Source organism: Eleutherodactylus coqui, chromosome 13 (assembly GCF_035609145.1).
Source record: "Eleutherodactylus coqui strain aEleCoq1 chromosome 13, aEleCoq1.hap1, whole genome shotgun sequence".
In the NCBI taxonomy this organism is placed as follows: Eukaryota; Metazoa; Chordata; class Amphibia; order Anura; family Eleutherodactylidae; genus Eleutherodactylus; species Eleutherodactylus coqui.
Window position 1 is genome coordinate 46,033,733 of NC_089849.1, and position 22,934 is coordinate 46,056,666.

The window sequence follows — 22,934 nt, forward strand, 5'->3', positions numbered from 1 at the left end:
AGGCTTGGTCAGTAGAGTTCAGGTTGGTAGACCCACGGGCAGGTCGGGATACTCTTTACTGTATTAAAAAGCACCTGTCACGCCTTCTCGTATAAACACCATAAACTAAGTTATGGTGCTTATAGGACAAGGAAGTGGATTCCGGGGGTGTACGTCTTATACTTACTCAGCTACTCATTTCCTCACTGTCACCCCTGAAAGTGAGCACTTGGTCTGTCAGAGTGACTTTTCAGGCACACTGTTCTCCATAGGAGTGTGCGTACACTGACCTAAAAGAAGAATCCCACTCATGTTATAAATGCAGGTATAGAGACGCAGCATTCAGGATACAATGCAGCAGATGGAGTAACCAAAATATACAATATTTATTTAAGAATAAAGAAACAAAGATGAACAATTTAATAACAATTAAGCGATTGAACCTTTACCTTTTAAATACTTGGGCGCCATCTATGGTAACTAAAATATAGGATTGGTAAAGCTGGGTGAGCAATCCGCATTAACAGTAATACCTAGTGAACAACTTCAATAACTCTTCACTAACACTGGTACCGTTTCACATAAATACAGATAACAGAATATAATGAACAGCTTCTCTTTGGGGTTAACACTCCACTGCTATCAATACAGTCTACTAGAAATACAGGTGACGGAATACACTTGTGATGACAGGCACAGTTTTACTTTCCCCCCTTCTAAACAAATATCTCAGCCAATGAACGGGACACAACCTACAGAAATTTATCAACAGTCTAATTTCCCAGTGGAGTCTCTGTCTCTTCCTTCAGCAGACCTGCTTGCTAACTATTTTGACCCCATTAGTGTGCATACCTAATTTCTTCAGAGGCCGGCCTCACTAACAGTTTGATGCACGCGAGTCGCAGTTTCTACAGAACCAATCTCATCTGTAGCGTTATCTGGGGTTGGGAGCTTTACTGTCCACTCCTCTCTCTGTATGGGCCTTATTGTAGCTGCTGCACTCACTCGGGCCTGTGGAGTGACTACTCCTCTCTGTACCAGGCAGAACCATCTCCAGCCTTCTCAGCCATTCTTCCTGCATCAGCACAATTCAGCTCAGCTGTGCTCTGTCCTGCTCTGCTCATGCAGCAAAAAATGTCCTTTTTTATAGTCAGAGCATCAGCCAATCGGTAGGTGTCCAGTGAACATGCTCAGCTTAGTTTGGAGCAGCCATCTTGGTACTCTTTTGTTAAGCTCAGTGCACCCTAGGCATTGCCACACCTCCAATCCTTTCAGAAGCTCGCACCAGGATTTTGACATGCAAGTGCAAAAGATTGCGATTTTATTTAAAAAATTTTTTTTTACCCCTTACCGCCATATGACATGGCAATATGACGTAACCTTACATCATGTGGATGGTGCGGGTCAGAAGTGAGCCCACGCCATAAGGCAGCGAGAGCCAGCTGCTACTGATATGTAAATTGCGGCATCTAAAGCGTTGACAGAGGTAGGGTGCTCCCTATGTGACGTCATCAGACCTCCAAGATGTAATCACGGGGGGGCCGATGGGTTGCCATGGCAACAGGACGCCAGATACAGGCGTCCTGCTTTGCCATTGCCTATGATCGCTACTACAAGCGATAGTTATGGCTCTTGAAAAGTGGAAATGAAAATCCCCCCCAAATTGTTGCGTCCTTAAGGGGTTAAACACCATAGATATTTCAAGTGGGTTCTGTATGCGATATTTCCAAAACACCATGTTGCTAGTACTGGAGTGTTAATTCTTAAAAATTAAAGCCTTCTAATAGGTGGTGCTACAGAGGTATTGTCCCATCTCCCTTATTTGCAGATTACCCAGAGAAGCATGAATGGCCTTCTAAGTCTCCTCACTCACCTTCTAGGAGAAAAGACAACGTTCCTAATCTTTAAAAAGGAACTAGGAGACTAGGGGTCCATTTAGACGGGACAAATGTCGGAAAAACGATGTCCGGGATGCTCCTGCACGGGAGCTAGTAGTGCTGGCTCCCTCACAGAATGGCCAGCAGGGGGGCAGGGAGGCTGCTGGAGATTTCTCTCCTCTCGCTCCTCCGCCACTCTCCATTGACTTAACATAGAGGCCGTTCGTTACTGAACGGCCGCTATTTACACTGAACGATCAGCTCACTGTCCATCGTTTATGCTGCATAAACTATGAACGATCAGCTGATCACTCATCGTTCAGTGTAAATAGCGGCCGTTAAAGGGGTTGTCTCGTGGCAAACATCAAAATTTTACATTAGCCCATTCCCCCAGTCACCCCCTGGCATAAAATAGCATTTTAAAGCGGTTTTTAAACCGCTTGCTACTCACCGATGTGATGAAAGATGAACTTATAAAATTCTTCTCCCAAGATGTCCGCCGGTCCTTTCCCAGGGATGCACTGCGGTCTTCTTCCATGGTGCACCATAGGCTCTGTGCGTTCCATTGCCGATTCCAGCCTCCTGATTGGCTGGAATCGGCACACGTGACGGGGCGGAGCTACGCGATGACTCGTAGAAGGGGGCGGAGCCAGAACGCCGCTCGTGCCCGTACCGACCAGAAGCAGAATACCGCACAGCACAAGCGCGTCTAAAAACGCCAGAAGACATCAGAATTAGACGGAGCCATGGAGACGGGGACGCTAGCAACGGAGCAGGTAAGTGAATAACTTCTGTATGGCTCATATTTAATGCACGATGTATATTACAAAGTGCATTAATATGGCCATACAGAGGTGTATAACCCCACTTGCTTTCGTGACACAACCCCTTTAAGTATTGAACGCCTGATATGTTAAGTCAATGGAGAGGCCAGGGAAGCACGAGGAGAAAAATCTCCTCCAGCCTCCCTGCTAAGAGCTAACGATACTAGCTCCCGTGCAGCAGCGCGCCAAGGAAAGGCGATGGGGGGAAAAAAAACCGACAGGCGAAGACCAAGAGACATAGCAATGACTGCATCTGTCTAATGGTAACCTTGGAAAGAGAACAAAAACCCTCAACCTAATTCAGCAATTTTTCAAGCCTGGCTTGAGCAATCGAAAAACCATTGCCTGAGAGTCAATCTCAATACCTAGAAACGACAAGACAGTTGTGGGACCCTCCGTCTTGTCTTCTGCGACAGAACCCAAAATTGCTACCTCAAGCCCGAAAACTGTTCACATGGAATCTACACAACACACTGTCCTTTTGAACCAACGAAAAGAAAATTATCAAGATAATGAATGATAAAATGAGTACGGTCTCCTATCGTACCACCCATTCCGAAAAGGAACTAAAAGGGCCGGGTTTTGAAGTAGGCCTCATTGGAGGCCGTAGAAGATAACTAACATAATCCACAGGCATTGTCATTACTGCATGGTCTAATGGGTTTTATTAACTATGAAGCAGAATATAAAAATCATTTCACTTGGTAATCTAGTCTGAGAACCTGTCTGAATGGGATATCAATAACAGTCTTGTACCTAGTTAATCGGGAGCTATCTCGCTTACGGCCCGTTGGCACAAGTTCACAATAGTCGCAGTGGCAGGAATGTACGAACACTCGCTTTTTGCCTTTTCAAGCCTCCTTGCTTTTCCCGTTCCACTTGGTCCTTTCCTGTAGAGCACTGACTGTAGAATGGCGTCTGGTACACTGCAGCACAAAACAAGGAAAGACTCCCTTTCTCCTTCGTCTTCTCCCAGAACCCTACTGCGTCTTCTCATTTTCTATCGCCTTTTCCCACTCTGCTCCTTCTCCTCCCTTTCCACCCCCTCTTAAAGATACAGCATACCAAATTCTCACAATGCTTTGACCCTCCCCCCTTGAACATTGTTTTATCCATGTAATTTTTGATGGGGTTTTTATTACATCCCTATTGGAAAGGACCTTTAGTGTCATAAAGGGGTAGGTTACAGTGTGGGGCTGCTCTTTTCAGGGTGATCTTTCCATTTCTTAGTTGGATTACATTGGCTTTTCAAGGGATAGTAACTGTAGATATTATATAGTCTTTATAATATTGGCCAGACTCCTCGGCTCTTGTGTTGACTGCTTATTTCCCGGTTACTATGTACAAGTGGATTTATGACTATTTCATCATTGTGTTGCGAATCATGTGCATAGGGAACAAGCTCTTCATGATCTCTGTATTTTAGTGAACTTTGTACTTCTAGGTAACTGGGATGGTAAAGCCATCCTCTTATCTTGTGAACTTTGTTACCAGATATTAATAGGTATGCCAGTGTGACTGCTGTGATACCTGCTAAGCAAAAACGTATTGTTCTAGAAATATTGTAAAAGAGCAACAAAAACTCATCTGACTTGTGAAGGGCTCTTGCTTTATTTAGTACTTGTCTTGTGTAGTGGGCCGGAGGGGGGAGGGCGGGGGGTGGGGGGGTAGGAGAGACAGAGAATGAGATTGATGATTATTCTTAAAAATCAGGTTGAGAATATTTCAATAATTGCTCAACAATACTAATGTCTACTCTGGGAGGAGTACAGGTTCTCTGTTGCCTAAGATCAAATGCCACAGTGGTAAACATATGAAGCAGGTGGGTGGTGCAATATAGAATCATAGAATGGTAGAGCTGGAAGGGACCTCCAGGGTCATCAGGTCCAACCCCCTGCTCAGTGCAGGATTCACTAAATCATCCCAGACAGATATTTTTCCAGCCTTTGTTTGAACACTTACATTGAAGGAGAACTCGCCACCTTCTGTGGTAACTAGAGATAAGCGAGCCTACTCGGCCACGCCCCTTTTTCGCCCGAGTGCCGCGATTTTCGAGTACTTCCGTACTCGAGTGAAAAGATTCGGGGGGCGCCGTGGGTGAGTGGGGGGTTGCAGCGGGGAGTGGGGGGGAGAGGGAGAGAGAGAGGGCTCCCCCCTGTTCCCCGCTGCTACCCCCCGATCCGCCACGCCTTCTCCCGCCCCCCGAATCTTTTCACCCGAGTACAGAAGCACTCGAAAATCGCGGTGCTCGATCGAGTAATTACTCGAAACGAGTATACTCGCTCATCTCTAGTGGTAACCTGTTCCACTCATTGATCACACTATTGATATGGCACAGCGGTGACAGACAGAGGTGGAGGCAACACATTTTTTAAATCAAAATTCAACTTTACTGAATATCAACAGTATACACATTATTTCACTCCATAGGAGGGTTTGTATTCTTCTAGGTTGCATGATAACTCCTGTCAGTACATTCTTAAAGTGACAGTAACTAATTGCTTGATATAAACTCAAAATGTTGTCTTCATTCCTCGGCATCTCACACTGGCACATACATAGCCTTGTATATTTTCCCCATTTGGCGGCAGCAAGGCACATGACTTTATGGGTCTCTCCCAACTATGCTCCACTTGAATGCAGAGCAACCATTACATTAAGCTTCCTCATCCATAGCCCCAACCTCTACCACCCCATGGAGGCTACATCCACAGCGCACCTGATATCATGGCTGCTATTTCCACTGCAGTCAACACACATGCCTATAAATTCACACTGCTGCCCTATTTCAGGTGTTTTTCTGCCCCATTACAACCATCATCATGAACAATTCACATGACATCATACGCATTAAATGCTTATGCTATAAATTCTATAAGCAAATTACGTAGCACAACACTAATGCAAGGCCTTGCATTAACCCAATGGGGGGAAGGCAAATCTATTAAATGGTTTCTTTTCAAGTGTATTCATGAATGAAAAGGAAATGTCACATGAGATGCAGGGGAATAAAACGAACCCCCTGCTCGTATATACCGTGTTTACCCAAAAATAAGAGACTGTCTTACTTTTTTTGGCCCCAAAAAGGGCACAGTGTCTTATTTTCGCGGGAGGCCTTTTACTTACCTGGTCCGCGGTGTCCCGATTCCTCCTGATGGTTTCCGGTGGCGGCGCATCGTCGTCCTGGTCTTACAGATGCCTTCTGCTGGCGACAGGGCTTTGAATACCCCGCCTCCAGCAAAGCGAGCGCTGTGATTGGCTAATCGAGCGCTGGCAGCCAATCACAGCCGGCGCTCAATGATGTTATTCACTGAATGGCTGTGATTGGCTTATCGGGCGCCGGCTGTGATTAGCTGCCGGCGCTCGATTTACCAATCACAGCACTTGCTTTGCTAGAGGTGGGGTATTCAAAGCCCCGTCGCCAGCAGAAGGCAGCTGTGAGACGGAGGAGGACACCGCCAGGGGCATTGCCGCCGCCGCCGGGACACCGCCAGGGGCATTGCCGCCGCCGCCGGGACACCGCCAGGGGCATTGCCGCCGCCGCCGGGACACCGCCAGGGGCATTGCTGCCGCCGGGACACCGCCAGGGGCATTGCCGCCGCCGCCGGGACACCGCCGGGGGCATTGCCGCCTCCGCCGGGACACCGCCGGGGACATTGCCGCCACCGCCGGGACACCGCCGGGGACATTGCCGCCGCCGCCGGGACACCGCCAGGGACATTGCCGCCGCCGCCGGGACACCGCCAGGGACATTGCCGCCGCCGCTGGGACACCGCCAGGGACATTGCCGCCGCCACTGGGACACCGCCAGGGACATTGCCGCTGGGACACCGCCAGGGACATTGCCGCTGGGACACCGCTAGGGACAACGCCGCCGCTGACGCTGCCAGAGACACCGCCGGGACACCGCCGCCGCCGCCTTCGTCGGGACACTGCTGACACCGCTGTGACACCGCCGCCGTGGACCATGTGAGGTTTTTTTTTTTAGTGGTGCACCCAAGATAGGTATTATTTTCGGGGAAGGCCTTATATTTCAAGCCTCCCCCGAAAACCCGATAGGTCTTACTATCGGGGTAGGACCTATTTTCGGGGAAACACAGTATTTCATACCTAACACAGGAGGAAGTGCAGAGCCGGTTAAAGAAGATTAAAATCGATAAATCACAGGGCCCAGATGGAATACACCCAAGGGTTCTAAGGGTATTAAGTGATGTGATAGCTAGACCACAATTTCTTATATTTATGGACACTATCAAGACCAGGGTTGTACCATTGGATTGGCGCATTGCCAATATGGTTCCAATTTACAAAAAAGGGGTCCATAAGAGAGTCTGGTAACTACAGGCCAGTAAGTCTCACTTCTATAACTGGAAAAATATTCTAGGGGTTTCTGAGAGACGCCATCCTAGAATACCTCAAGGAGATCAACGGAATAACTCCTCACCAGCATGGGTTCATGAGGGATCGATCAAGTCAGACCAATCTGATCAGCTTCTACGATGAAGTTCTAAGCTGGACCTGGGAGAGTCTATTGATCTTGTATATCTGGATTTCTCTAAAGCATTTGACACCGTGCCGCATAATAGGCTGATATATAAAATGAGACAGCTCGGATTGGGTGAAAACGTGTGTATCTGGGTAAAGAACTGCCTCAGAGATAGGAAACAGAGGGTGGTAATAAATGGTTGGTACTTTGATTTGGGCCACTGTCGCTAGTGGGGTGCCGCAGGGTTCAGTATTGATCCCAATTCTGTTCAATATATTTATCAATGACCTGATAGAGGGGCTGCACAGCAAAATATCAATATTTGCAGATGATACAAAATTATATAAGACAATTAATACAACGGAGGACAATGTATGGCTACAAAAGGACCTGGACAAGCTGGGGGTTTGGGCAGAAAAATGGCAAATGACATTCAACGTGGATAAATGTAAAGTTATGTACATGGGCAGGAGAAATGGATGTCACCAATAAACACTAAGGGCTTACACCCACTTGCGTTTTTTAACGCTGCAATATCGCTGCGTTTTTTTAAAATGCAATGGTCTATGGGACTTTCTAATGTTAAAAATCGCAAAGTTTCTGCTTTTTGCGGGTTTTTTTTTGTGAGTTGCGTTTTTAACATTAGAAAGTCCCATTGACAATTGGGTTAAACAAAAACGCAGCGATAACTAGTGGGTAGGAGCCCTAAATAGGGTACTGCTAGGGAAAAGTGATATGGAAAAGGACCTGGGGGTACTAGTGGATTGTAAATTTAACTGGAGCAACCAATACCAGTCAGCTGCTACAAAAGCAAATAGAGTCTAAGGGTGCATTAAAAGAGGTATAGGGGCGAGGGACAAGGACATTATTCTTCCACTATATAAGCCACTTTTCAGGCCCCACATGGAATACTGCGTACAGTTCTGGTCACCGGTGCTCAGGAAAGATGTTACAGTATTGGAGGGGGTTCAAAGAAGGGCAACTAAATTAATAAACGGAATGAGAGGGCTAGAATACCCAGAGAGGCTAACCCTGGAAAAAAGATGGCTAAGGGGCGATCAAATAACTATGTATAACTACATTGGGGGACAATAAAAGGATCTCTTCCATGATCTGTTTATACCAAGGACTGCGTCGGTAACAAGAAGGCATCCACTACGTCTAGAGGAAAGCAGATTTCATCACTAACATAGAAGGGGGTTCTTTACGGTAAGAGCAGTGAGACTATGGAACTCTCTGCCTGAGGATGTGGTTATGGCAAAATCCATTGAGGAGTTTAAGAGAGGACTAGATGTCTTTCTCGAGCGGAAGGATATTACAGGATATAGACATTAGGTGACCAGCGGGTTTGTAGTTCAGGGTCTTATATTTAGGTAGGAACTATCAAAGATTGATCCAGGGATTATTCTGATTGCCATTACGGAGTCGGGAAGGAATTTTCACCCAATGGGCTAATTGGCTTCTGCCTCTTGGGGGCTTTTGCCTTCCTCTGGATCAACTAGCTGTTGAAACAGGCTGAACTAGATGGACATTGTCTTCATTCAGCCTAACATACTATGTAACCCATAGTGCCGAATTCACCATCTCATTGGGGTGAAACTCCCCCAGTCCATATCTCCTACCCTGACCAGGGATTTTACACAGTCCTGTAAGTACACTTACACATCTGCGTACATGGCGCCATCAGCTACTTCAGCTCAATGGTCATCAGGGCTCTTAGGCATGGCACTATTAGGGCCCTCTAGTCTCTTGGCTTCTATGCTGCTCCCCAGCATGTGGACAGTGCTGACCTGTGGAAAGCGGCTTCCACCACTTCAAGTGTCCTCTGTTCAGCGCTCCTAGGGCTATTGCTGCATAATGGCTCTCCCCTCCATCTGGCACTACAGCTCTTATACAACAGTCCCTGCGAATTCACCCTGATGGAGCAGTTTAGGAGGCTTTTTTCTAACTAGCGAAGTATGTCAATGTGAACACTGGTTGCAGTTATTGTCTTTACAACAAATGTAACTAAAATGGCACACTACTGTTCAGATATTTGTAGTAATAGGATTCCATGTTTGCTTAGGCATTGCTTTTAGCCCTTGGCAGGTTCTTGGACGGGGTGTGCTGATGAATGTAACACATGCTGCATGGGGGAAGAGATGCTCATGTATGACATGCATGATGTGTCCGAATTTTAAAAACCTTTATAAGATGTCCTTTTATATATTTACTTATTGACTTGCATATAGAGTAGCCAGAATATATTAACCCATTAAGGACCAGACACTTTTTAGGGATTTTTCCCATGTGGTGGTTTTATGGCCCTTTTTCTATTTTTCAGCTACCAAAATTAAATTTTGTTGCATTTTTTTTTACACATACTAATTTTAAAAAAACCTTATGGGAATGAGTTCCTCATTTTGTTTCAGGCGTTTTGATATATAATTTGTACAGTTCTGGATTACAGGGCGCATGTGGTGACGGTTTTGGTTGACGTTAACTGTGGTTCAATTTATTTTATTTATATGTGTGTGTGTGTGTATATGTGTGTGTAATATATTATATATATAATTATATCAAACAGGAGTGTGTGTATGTATATATAATATGTATAATATATATGTTTTTTTTTTGTTTTTTTTTAATTGTCAAGTTTTTTTTCATTTCACAGTTTTCCACTGTAGCTGGGGCGTAGCTGCATCCATAGGAGCCCCAGTTACAGGGAAAAACATCCCCCTGTAGTGAAAATAGTCACTGGCAGAGCTGATCTAGGTCTGCTAGGACCCTGCAACACTCCAGGGGGTACCCGGCGGTCAAGTGACTGTCGAGTCAATTAGCGGACGTAACACTTACGCTTTCTCAATACTCATTTAGCGTTATGCCAACCTGGAAAGGTAAAGGCAGCAGAGACCTGACTTGCTCCTGCTTGATTGCTGGAGCTTTAATACCATTTCATACTTTTGCTATTGGATGGGATTACAGCCCAAGATCAGGACCATAAATTTACCGTGCTTGGTCCTTAAGGGGTTAGAGGGACTTTGCCATTAAACGAACGTCCCCTATCCACGGATTGTGGGATAGCTACTTATTTCCTCAGGCTCCAACTGCTTGTTAGGGGATCCCAAATGTCCCCAAAAGCATGGAGCGGCAGTACAGCATGCGCACCGCTGCTCCACTAATTTCAATGGTACTGCTGGAGATAGCCGAGTACTTGAACTTGGCTATATCTTGCATTCTCATTCAAATGAATGATACATTTGTACAAATGTTTAACCACTACTCCATTCAAAGCTCTTCAAGAAGCCCCTTCTTGTGATCGGTTGATGTTCCAGTCGTCAAACCCCCACCTAATAGTTATCCCCTATTCTGTGTATATAGGATAACTTTGTTCATGGGACAACCACTTTAAGACTAAACACTGCAGACTGCAAACTCCCTTGTTACAATCCCTGCTTTAAGCCAGACCTTTACAATGAAATGTGATACCGCACAGTCAGCTGCCACGACGGGGAGGAACTGCGGCGCCTGACATGTCTGTTAATGACCGTATTTTTTTTATCATCTGCCTGAAAGGGTTTATTCTATTCATTCGCCTTACTAAAAATAGTCACTAACTAGCTGATTCATAAAGGACCATCGGAATATAAAAAGGCATTAAAATATTTATAGGGAAACGACAATAATATAATAATTTTATAGTACGATTCCTATAGTAATGATCAGGTGTGAATCTTGTACAATAGACCGATAAGTTCCGTATTTTTTTTTTACCTAGGTTGCATGATGATTTATGGATACTGATTCCTGGGTAGGGCACATATTGGTGAATTGGGATCATTATGCAAAGAAGGGTATTTGACATATGGTTGATAGATTTCTTGGTGGGAAAATATCCTATAAAAATAACATGCAAAAAGGGTTTTATTAGCACGGGAAAATTTAGTGTCCAAGTTTTGTCTGAATTTAAAATTGACTGAACTCTGACCCATTAGGGATCTTTCACGCAGGATGGAATCCAACTGTGGAATTCCACCCCAAATCTGCAGGTCTAACTGTGGATTTTGATGCAGAATTGTAGGCGGGGTTGTAAGCCATTTTCAATTTCAAAAACGGAATCTAGGGCCAGCGGATGAGAGGGTGCCGGAGATGAAGAACCGCAAGTAATCTACCCCTTCCCTATCCAGTCCCAGGACAGAATTCTGTATAGAAGTGCAGGGACGCTTTAATTTCCTGCTGATCTGTTCAGTTTTCAGCTGGGGAACAGTAGATAGTAGTGGTGGTGGGGGGCTTAATAGTCTTTTTATCCTACTACAGACAAGGATGAGGAGGCCAATTGTTCTACAGACAAACACATGACAGTGAGGAGGAGGAAGGGGAACATGGAACTGATTTCATCCACTATGCTGCTGCTGTAAATGCTGTGGAACTTCCGCACTGAAAATCTGCAGCATTTACTTTGTTGGAGCATACCTTAGTGTTCCTTTAACGGAGTTCTGTTATTAAAAAACTAAGAAAAACTATGCTTGCCTATTCCTCCTCCGTCAATCTACTTACCGCATCTTCTCCTGTCTCCTACAGTCCCGGAAGGGAAGGGGGGGGTGTCACCTCACCTCCAGCTGGCTGATTCTCCTGCTTCCTGTGATTTTACGTACATTCACAGGCAGTCTTCTTCCTGCCCTGCAATGTACGCTACGTCACTAGTTCACAGCCTAGGAGGGCGTGCCGAACGATTGCAAAGACTGCTTATGTCCGCTGTCTCTGCAGTAGATCAGCATTCCTTCCTAGCCAGTGAACACTACACCACAGGGACATGACCTTCACTGACCTGCTGGAAGAAGAATGCGAGGAATGCCGGCTTTATGCCAAGCCGGCCGGCTTGCGGTGAGCTGACTCGGGGCACTGCAGAAGATCAGCGTGAAGAAGATCTGGTAAGGAGTCTGCCCGTGGAGGAATAGTTGAGTATAGAATTTTTTTTTTTTCTTTAATGACAAAACCCCATTAAGTATGTGTGTTGTCTGTCTGATGACAAGCTTGCTGATTATTTGCAAAGACAAAGAAACCAGGGGAATTGTGAATGTTGGGTATAACTCAGCAACTTAATTAATGTACAATTTTACTTGTTTTTTATGAGTTTATCAATATTTAAGCTAAAAAATGGTTCTCAAAGGTGGGCAATTGTTGTAATGCACACAACCTGCATACTTTATTGATGAATGTGAAAGAAGTCTAAATGTCCATCAAGCAGTTATTTATTCAGTCTGTCAGGACATTACTGAACTACATAGCCCAGTATGCCTAGCTGCTGGGCAGTTCACTGGGGACCTATCAGTGTTAGCAGATATATTATTCAATGTGTGCTCACATGCATTATTTATGGACTTTTTACGCATTAAACTGTTTATAGAGCTAATGTCTCCGCAGCATAAAAAGCCTATACATCTGTATCTGTCTGTTACTCCTCTGTTCTTTCTACATTGTCAGTTCTCCCTGGCAATCCCTCATTGTATTGCAACCCCTCTTCTCATTTAGACTAAGGGCTCATGCCCACGAGCAATGTGGAATACACCTGCGGCATTATGCCACGGGAGTACCGCTATTCAAAACAAAAAAGTGCCAGCGAGTGATTGTGTTTTTCCGTGCGGATTTGCGCGGTCTCCATTCCTCAATCTTAATGGAGCCCTCCCGCTCGCGAAAATCCACTGTAGAAATCCGCATGTATGCGTTGGCAGGCAGAAAGCTATTAGCTTTAATAGAACCTTACCACTGCGGAATTTACACGCGGATTTCTGCTACGCGAAACGCAGTGCACACCCATCCGTGGGTATTCACCCTTAGGGCGCCCACCCACTGGCGATTTTTTTTTCCCTGCGAAATTCGCAGCATTTTTTTCTCTGCAGGGGTCTATGGGACTTGTAATGTTAAAATCGCGATCGCGCAAAATCGCAATTTACCGCGAAATCGCGATTTTGCGCGATCGCGTAACATTACAAGTCCCATAGACCCCTGCAGAGAAAAAAATGCTGCGAATTTCGCAGGGAAAAAAATCGCCAGTGGGTGGGCGCCCTTACTCTAATGAAATATAGCTGATTGAATTTATGAAGGTAGCTGCAAACCTCAGGGCTCCACACCCTTTTGTTGCACAATTTTGGTCTTGGCCGGCCTTAGCTACATGTAGAATGCAGGCAGGTTGTTAGTGCAATACATAGTTTTTTTTGTTTTTTTTTGGGGGGTGCAAAACAAATTCTGCACAGTGTGTCTTCTAACCTACAGTCGGGTTCAAAAATTATATATATGTTATGTACAAACTTAAGTATACATATACAGAAAAAACTGCTACTAAATACCATCTACCAAAAAGATCTTATATATACTTTCATTTTTTCAGGGTTTTAACAAAGTGCTTTACAATGGAAGATTGTAATGTTACGGAAGTGAATGCACATTTAGATAGCATACAGAGGTTATAGCAGAAAGGTCTACCATTTACTAATATACTAGTTTTTATATAATGCATAGCAAACAATAAAAATCATGAAAAGAAGAAATCCAGTCATCAAATAAAGAAATTGAGTGTGCACTGTTGGGTAAATGTATAACAGAAAGGCAAATATAAAAACAAAACAATCACTGAAAACGGCCATATACTTACTGGCACAGGAGGGCAAACATGTGCACCACCTCAGCATGCAGGAAGCCATACTGCCAAATGAGGGAGCCAAGTTAAACCTGTTGAGCGCACCGATGAGACAGCCACTCACACAATCTCCTACCGTGTTTCCCCAAAAATAAGGCCCTGTCGTACATTAATTTTTGTCCCAAAAGAGGCGCTAGGTCTTATTTTTTGGGGATGTTTTATTATACTTATCTAGCAGGCTCGCTCCAAGTCCCTCCAGCTGCTCTCCGGAGCTCCGACGTGCTGAGAAGCGGCATTGATTGGCCAGTTCATAAATCCTGCCTCCACAACGCGATGGCTGTGATTTGTTCTTCGACCGCTGCTCAGCCAATCAATGCAGCATTCGATGAACCAATCACAGCCATGGCATTGGTTCATCGAGCACTGCATTGATTGGCTGAGCCGCGCTTGAGAACCACTCAGAGCCATCGCTTTCTGGAGGTGGGATTTATTAATAGTCAGTGGGCGAAGGAGGACTGCAGGACGCACGGTGGAGCTCCGGACAGCAGCAGGAGGATCTGGACTGAGCCTGCTAGGTAAGTATTCCTTTTTTTATGTAATACAGCTAGGGCTTATTTTCAGGGTAGGGCTTATATTTCAAACCTCCCCGAAAAATAAAGATAGGGCTTAATTTCAGGGTAGGTCTGATTATTGGGGAAACAGGGTATATAGAGGGGGTGGCTGCTTGGTGTATACTCCTGCGCAGAATAGATACAAAGTATCACCACCACAGGCCAGTAAATATATGGCTGTTTTCAGTGATTGTTTGTTTTTATGTTTTTATATTTCCCTTTCTGTGATACATTTATATTAGGCCTCCTTCCCACGAGCGTGACGGGCTCCGCCGCGTAATATTACGCAGTGAAGCCCGTCACGGCGCCCCCCAGAGCCCCTATACTTACCTGCGGGAGATAGCGTGAAAACGCTTCCCCGCCCACCGCCGCCGCGTCACCGGCCGTGTCACGTGCGCGGCCGGCCGTGTCACGTGACGCGGCCGGCCGCGTCATACGGCGTCATATGACGCGCGGCGGTGGGCGGGAAAGCGTTTTTTCACGCTATCTCCCGCTGGTTACAGCGGGAGATAGCGTGAACGGACGGCTTCCATTGACTGCAATGGAAGCCGTCAGTGCGTACAGCCCGTCCTCACCCGCAGAAAATAGAGCATGCTGCGGGTGAGGACGGGAGAAATCGCGGTGCGTAATTCCGCGGTGGAATTACGCATCGTGAGCATTGTGCTATTAGGTTCAATAGAACCTAATAGCTGCGGGCAACGCAGCGGATTTTCGCCGCGAATTACGCGGCGGAAATCCGTTCGTGGGAAGGAGGCCTTAGTGTAGGGACACTCAAAACGTGAGGAGCCTTGACGATTGGCTTGTGAGCTCAAGTATTTTGGCCAAAATCCAACTAATGCCTCACATTTATTATGTATTATTCACATGCAGTGTGGCTTTAAACGCTGGGGAAGCCCAGGGTGGCAGTACCAATGTGGTTCACGTTTTAAGATGCATGGCAGCCTGCCAAACTATTATGGCGTCATTAATAGGTTGCTTGTTTGCATGGTGCACTACATGTATCTACTCTGTGTGGGAGCATGGGGTACGTGTTTGGCCACATGTTAAATGCAAAATGCAAACACGACTTTGTAACATTTTGGTGCAGATTTACTAATGTGATTGCACCTAAACCTTGTACAAGGGATGATTAGGAAACGTTTACCCTCTACCTCGTGTCGTGCTTCATTTGTCTTTTTTATCAAGCAGATGTACAGTAGAACAGATCTCCCATCCCTAGTATGCAAGTAATGTTAGGCCTCATGTCCACTGGCACGCACAATTTCCCAGTGCAGAATCCTGCAGCTGTTTCCAGCTGTACCCGCAGACATGAGGCCAAAAATTACATTACTCACCTGTCCAGACGCGACACGGGTCTCCTTCGTCATGCCCGGATCTTCTTCTCTTCTGCATGGCGGATGCGCTTGTGATGTCGGCGGTGTGCTGCCCGCATGCGCCATGCCTTCTTTTATTTTTTTAAACTACTGCTTTTCCGCGGATCCGCGACACAGCCACAGTGTCATCCGCAGCCGTGTCGTGAAACACACAGCTTCCATTGGTTTCGGTGGAAGCCGTCAGTGCGGGAAAACCGCAGAAAAGGGAACATGCTGCGGGTGTTTTCCAACGCGTGCAATCTGTGCTGGGGGAAAATAACATCTGCAGGTATTTAATTTCCTGCAGGTGCTCAATGATTCCCTATGGGCGCGGATCGCACGCGCGGCGGACCCACACAGATTTTCTAATTCCATTTTTGCCGTGGACATGAGGCCTTAGACCATGGTTCCTTGTCCCACCAAATAATTCTGAAGACCCATTCTTTATCTATACAGAACATGTGCCCACCCCTTTTAATTGCATTACAAGTTTTTTTTGTTACCCTGAACACAAAAGCATATCAATACGATTTAATAGGTAATTTGAGAATTATTCTATAAGAAATGAAGGTTAGTGACAAGTGAATGACTGCAGGGTCACCTCCAAGTGGGGTTGTCATTTGCGGGAACAGTCTGAGCTCATCAGAGGATCCTTTTGGTATTTTGGTGGACCAGTCCAACCCTGTGTACAAGGAGCCATTACTCAAAGTTTCAGTTAGGGAAGTATCCAACACTTGGTTTACTTTTATTCCTGCCTAATTCTGTTTTTTGGATCAATCACCCCATTGCTTAAATGGAACTCCCAATAACATACAATGGAACACATAAGAAACATGCTGCTCCGTGAATTACCCCTAAATCTGCCAATCTAGTCTCTGCGTGTAAAGTCTGATTTGCATTTGTTTCACTCTATAGGTTGGATGGAAAACTACGAGAGACTATTGGACCTGGGTCTCAACACGGGATAACAAGGACGACACGGTTGAATTCAAACGTCAGTGGTCTCTCTCTGTCTCTCTGTCTCTCTCGTCTTTGTAGAAAGCATTACTTTTAGTATTCGCATTGTGGAGACACATAAGAGAAAAGTGGTTCCATAAATGGGATCTGATGGTCAAAGTAACATAGTATGTTAGGCTGAAAAAAGACATGTCTATCTAGTTTAACCTATCACCCCACCACGTTGATCTAGAGGAGGGAGACAGAACTTCAGTGAGGTAGAAGCCAGTTTTCCTCATTTAAGCGAAAAAAATTAATTCCCGACTCTGGTAATCAGAATAATTCCTGAATCAACCACTCTTCCAAAACAATCAGTAACTATAACATGTAATCTTCTAACACTCAAGAAAGACGTCCAGTCCTGGGTATAAATAGATGATGGGAGAGATCTCTGTATTGTCCCCTGATATATTTATATACAGTCATTAGGTCGCCCCTCAGCTGTCCTTTTTTTCCCCCAAACTAAATAATCCCACTTTTGATAACCTCTCTGGGTATTGTAGTCCATCCATTCTGTTAATTACTTTAGTTGCTTGAGCAGGTTGACCTTTGAACCTGTTCAAGCTCTGATATGTACTTCTTGAGTATCTGTGCCCAAAACTGTCCACAATATTCCATGTGTGGTCTGACCAGTGACTTGTAAAAAGGAAGAACAATGTTCTCGTCATGTGCCCCTAGACCTCTTTTGATGCACCCCACGATCCTATTTGCCTTAGCAGCAGCTGCCTGACACTGGTTGCTCCAGTTAAGCTTTTCATAGTTTTGTATCCTCTGCAGATATGCATGTTTTACTGTGCAATCCTTCTACTAGGTCATTAATAAATTTTATTTAAAATATTGCCCAGTACTGCCCCTTATCGTACCCTACCAGTAGCGGTGACCCAATCAGAGTATGTACCACTAATACCCATCCTCTGCTTTTTATCATTGTATAAAAAATACATCACCTGGCTCTCTGTCAGCTCTTCTAACAGCACCATAACATAGTTTATGATGCTATTGGGTGGTTACAGGGGTTGTTCCACCTCTACCTTTTGATGAGTGGTTATTAATGGGAGATTGGCGGATGTCAACTCTATGGGACCCCCTGGCGATCAGTAGTTCCCTTGGGTTAGTGTCTTTATGTACTCAGCTGTTCTTCTGCAGGAAGCAGACAGCTACATACACTGCGCAGTGGCCTGGATTGGTATTGCAGGCTGAGTCCAATTCACTTCAATAGGATTCACTGTGCAGGAATGATGTAGAATCCAAAGACGCCGAGGCAGATTCTTCAAGAATTAGAGCTTCTTTAACCCCTTAACACCACAGGACGTAAGTTTACATCCTGGCTGCATCCCACAGCGGCCCCCAGTGTAATAGCAACATCCCACAGTTGCCCCAGTAGTAATAGTGACATCCCATAGCAGCCCCAGTAGTAATAGCAACATTCCATAGCGGCCCCAGCATCCTATAGTGGCCCAAGCAGTAATAATGACATCCAGTAGCGGCCCCCAGTAGTAATAGTGACACCCCACAGCGGCCCCAGTAGTAATAGTGACACCCCACAGTGATCCCCTGTAGTAATAGTGACATTCCATAGCGGCCTCCAGTAGTAATAGTGACATCCCACAGTGGCCTCCAGTAGTAATAGTGACATCCCACAGTGGCCCCCAGTGTAATAGTGACATCCCACAGTGGCCCCCAGTGTAATAGTGACATCCCACAGTGGCCCCCAGTGTAATAGTGACATCCCACAGTGGCCCCCAGTGTAATAGTGACATCCCACAGTGGCCCCCAGTGTAATAGTGACATCCCACAGTGGCCCCAAGTGTAATAGTGACATCCCACAGCGGCCCCAAGTGTAATAGTGACATCCCACAGCGGCTTCCAGTGTAACAGTAACATCCCACAGCGGTCCCCCCTCCCTCACTCACTCACAGTTGTGGTGCACTCTGTGCTGTCATCTTGCGCCACAGCCTCTGCAGCCCCCAGGGTCAGCGCTGTCCTCTGTCCCGGCGCTCCCAGCCTCGCCGCTGTCCTGTATGTCAGGGCCACTGGGCAGGCTCTGCGGTACCTTTGCCGCCGCTCTCAGCCTCGCCGGCCGGCACTCCCAACCGCACCGCAGTCCTCCGCCCTCAGCCAATCAGAAGCTAGGGGCGTCAATCAGTTGGCTGACAGGTGTATTATGTTGCTACCCCTCACTTCTGGTGGCAACATAATACACCAGTACCGAGGAGACGTCGGGGCAGGAGGATCCCGGCTGCACACTGATGTCAGTGTGCACCGAGATCGGCGCTGCTAGCAGCGCAGCTGAGTGAATGCCGGCAGGGGAGCTGCAGCCCCTGCCGGCATTCACAAGTGGTAAGCGGCCGATGGCGGCGCGTGCCAGTAGGGAGGGCTCTGCGTGCCACAGGTTTGCCACCACTGCCCTACATCTATGTAGATCACGGCATGTAAAGGGTTCACAGAAGGAGGGCGCTCCCTCTGTGACATCATTGGACCTTTGCAATGTAATCGTGGAGGGCCGACAGACTGCCATGGCAACAGGATGCCAGATACTGGCGTCCCGGCTTCTAATTTCCTATGATCGCTATTATAAGGGATAAGTCATTGCAGAACAGAAGTCCTCCAATGCCTTACCATACTGATCACAGCTGCTATGGTTCAGGTTCCCTACAGGGACATAAGCAGTATAAGAAAACAAACAAAATAGTGTTAAAAAAACATGCAAAAAAAACCCCAAGTCCCTTTCTTGCTCATTTTCCCCTATTTGTATAAAAAAATTTAAAAATTTGAGAAACGCCCCACGTATTTGGAATCATTGTGTCTGTAATGACCAGTACTACCGTATATTTGAGCACAGAATTTATCCTGGTCAGACTTGAGCCGTATAGTGGCTGAACCGGTATGACTGCAAGGGGTGGTTGATTACGGTTAGCAGGAATTGCAGTCAGTAGGACAGGGAGCATGTTATCAGGCGGAGTACAGAGGGGTTTGGTTTAGGGGATGCAGTATGCCTCCCTGAAGAGGTGTGTTTTTAGTGTTTAGAATGTTTTTATTGAGGTTTCGAGGTACAGTAACATTGCATTATACCATAAACATATTGCTAATACTTGCTCATTGACAAAGCTTCGTGGAAACGACCTCTCCTCTGAGAACATCTCCAGCAGGTGTCTCGGATCTGAGGATACATCATGGCTAGCTGTGAAGGGGTCCTATGGAGGTGCGTTTTTAAAACACGCCTGAAGTTTTGCGTGTCGGGGATTGCCCAGATAGTTTTTGGTACCCTGTCCCAGAGGACTGGTGCTGCTCTGGAGAAGTCTTGGAAATGGGAATGAGCGGTTTGCATTAAAGGGGCGCTTAGTCTGATTTTGTTAGCGGAGCGGAGGGCTCGGACTGGGTGGTGGATTAAGATGATAGAAGCAATGTAGGGGGGCACTGCGCTATGGAGAGCTTTGTGGATAAAGGTGGGGAGTTTAAATTGAATGCTGTATTTGACGGGCAGCCAGTGCACTAACTGGCAAAGGGCAAAGGCGTCCGAGTAGCGGCTGGGCAGGAAGATGAACCTGTCTGCCGCATTCAGGATGGATAGGAGGGGAGAGAGTCTGGTGCGGGGGAGGCCGATCAGCAGTGAGTTGCAATAATCGAGCCGAGAGTAGAAGAGGGCAACAGTGGGCATTTTTAGTGTGACCACTGTGAGAACAGGGCGGATTCTTGCGATTTTTCTTCAGGTGTAGGTGGCAAACCACAAGCCCTTGTACGGCCGTATCAACGGAAAAATAAAGTTATGGCTGTTGAAAAGTGGAGCTGAAAATTCCCCCAAAATCGTTGTGTCCTCAATGCCAAAATAGGCCCTGTCCTTAAGGGGTAATCTATATCGATACACATCAGCCCAGTGGAATAATTTCCTAAGAGTCCAGACTAAAGGATACATACTATCTTATACAATTCACACTAAGACATTGCTTCCTTATCTAAAGACAGACTAATCGGTTACATTTCACCATAGTATTAGGCCTCAGCGGAATCAGATCCAGCGCCCCCCCAGAGACCCTATACTCACCTCTCGCCCTCGGCGAGCCGGGGCGCACATGCGCAATGCAGCACATGACGTGCCGGTGCTGGGCTGTGACGCAGATTCTCGCAGTATTTCCGCAGTGCTCACTGTGATTGTATTGTGGGCCGAACGGCTTCCATTGACTGCAAAATCTGTAACTATTGGACGACGGGGTGGGTTGGCGACACTGCAGTTACCGTACTGTGGGGACGCTCCCGAAGATTTTAGGGCACTAGAGTAACAGATGGTGAAAATGGGGATTGCAGTAGTATGTGCTTAACATTAGTGATGTCTAATAAATGTAGCCAGATCCAGTTCTATGAAGTAACCTTTCCATGCTTATGTACAATTGACTGTAGTTTCTAAGCACTGACCCATAGGACATTTACTGATTATTACAATTTAGTGGCAATAGATGGTAAGAATACCCTGTCGGACGTCTTCTGACGTTGGAGCTGTACAAGCTTCAATCCGAACGTAGGAAGACGTCAGACAGTGGATTGGAAAGGGTTAAAGTGAGAACTTGCCAAATAAAATTCTAATCTTCTGACTTCTCTTTGTTCAGCATACTATCTGCCCAAGGGCGAAGATGACTACTTCCAGTTCTGCTATGTGAGCCACAATGGAGAGGTGCGAGGAGCCAGCATTCCTTTCCAGTTTTGTCCCAGCATCGCAGAAGATGAAGATGATATCTTGATGGTGACGACTGAGGTCTGATTTTGGTTGTTTCATTATAAACAGTATATATGAATGAATATCACCATCAGCTGAATGAACGGCAATAATGGCCCTTCACTATAATATTCCTCACAGCGATGTACATACTTCTGAAGCTATCTATAAGACATAGTCCATAGAGCCAAGTGATTGGTTCCAATGACAGCTCCAAATCTGGTTGTCTTAGGGGCTCAATACTGTGGCAGGGCCTGGATCCACCAGAGTATTCTCTAGGATTATGGAAGTCAGTTCGATATTGAGCCTTTTTTGATTGGCTGACTGGCTACTAGACTGCAAGTGCTGAACTAAACCAAGCTTCTTTATGGCTGATGACTTTACAGCTCCTTGAGAAGAGCAAATTTTTAAATGGGTTATCCAGTCCTAAACTATTGATGGCCTATTCTCAGAACAGGTCATCAATAATAGAGCTATGTGGGTCTGTCACCTGGGAAGTATGCTGATCAGTTGTTCGCTGGGCAGGTGCGCTTGTGCACTTAGCTAATTTCTGCAGGAAACAAACTGCTCCATTCTTACTGCAGTGGCCAAGTTTGGTATTACAGGCAAACTTCTCATTGAAGTGAATGACCTGCAATACCAAGCCCGGCCAGTGTAGTGGGAACTGATCTGTCTACTTCCAGGAGATATAAGCTCAATGCATGAGCAAAGAGCTGATTTGTGGGAATCCCCGGTGACAAAGTCCCGCTGATCATCAATAGTTTACAACTTGACAACCCCTTTATCCAGAAACATTTAGTAAATCTATCTTTCTTTGTTGAGAGAGAGTTCATTTTCATAGCCCTAGGATTTGATATTAGTGTAATATGTATTTATTTGCTATTTCACTTTTCTTCAATTTTATCAGGTGGAGATGATGAGGACAAATGAAGAGAATGCTGAACTTAAGGTAAAAATATTACTTTTGTAAGTAGTATGTATCATATTATCACTGTTGTTTGACTTTAGGATGTCTTGATGTACAGCGAAGGCATAAGTTTTGTATTGCTCTCTGCAGAAAAAACTTAGTTTGCTAAAACAGGATGCAGTCGAATGCCTATAGAATTGGATCCTGTGCTATTGACTTCTGTTGTAAGAAAAATAGTGCTTTCTTCCTCTTGCACTGGAAACCCCGACACTTTTCATATGGTACCAGCCATCCCACAAGCCACTGTCACCTTCACCTGCAGCAGCAGGCTTTTACATTTGGACCCTGGTCTCCTAGGCCTCTAGCCATTGGGCTCTTAATCTAACCCTCCTGGCCCTACTTCAGCACTCGCCCACAACAGGGGATGAGTGCTCACCATGTGGCAAATGCCATGCACTGTGCAAAATGACACTCACCAAGCTCTTTACATTGTGGCCCCTGCATTGCTTTGATGTTACTGATGACGCTGTGGTCACATCACCAATGGGGCAGGTCTTTGTGGGTGATGCTGGTTGTTT

General features: G+C 45.9%; 1 protein-coding gene across 2 annotated transcripts in view; it reads left to right on the forward strand.

Annotated features, from left to right (window-relative positions):
* The window catches only part of CALCOCO2 (calcium binding and coiled-coil domain 2), a 56,526-nt gene that overhangs the window by 683 nt on the left and 32,909 nt on the right, over positions 1-22,934 (forward strand). For both annotated transcript variants that reach the window (XM_066588036.1, XM_066588037.1), the window contains exons 3-5: positions 16,661-16,739; positions 21,343-21,488; positions 22,357-22,398. In XM_066588036.1, coding sequence (XP_066444133.1) covers positions 16,661-16,739; positions 21,343-21,488; positions 22,357-22,398 — 267 coding nt within the window. The remainder of the gene's footprint in view (positions 1-16,660; positions 16,740-21,342; positions 21,489-22,356; positions 22,399-22,934) is intronic.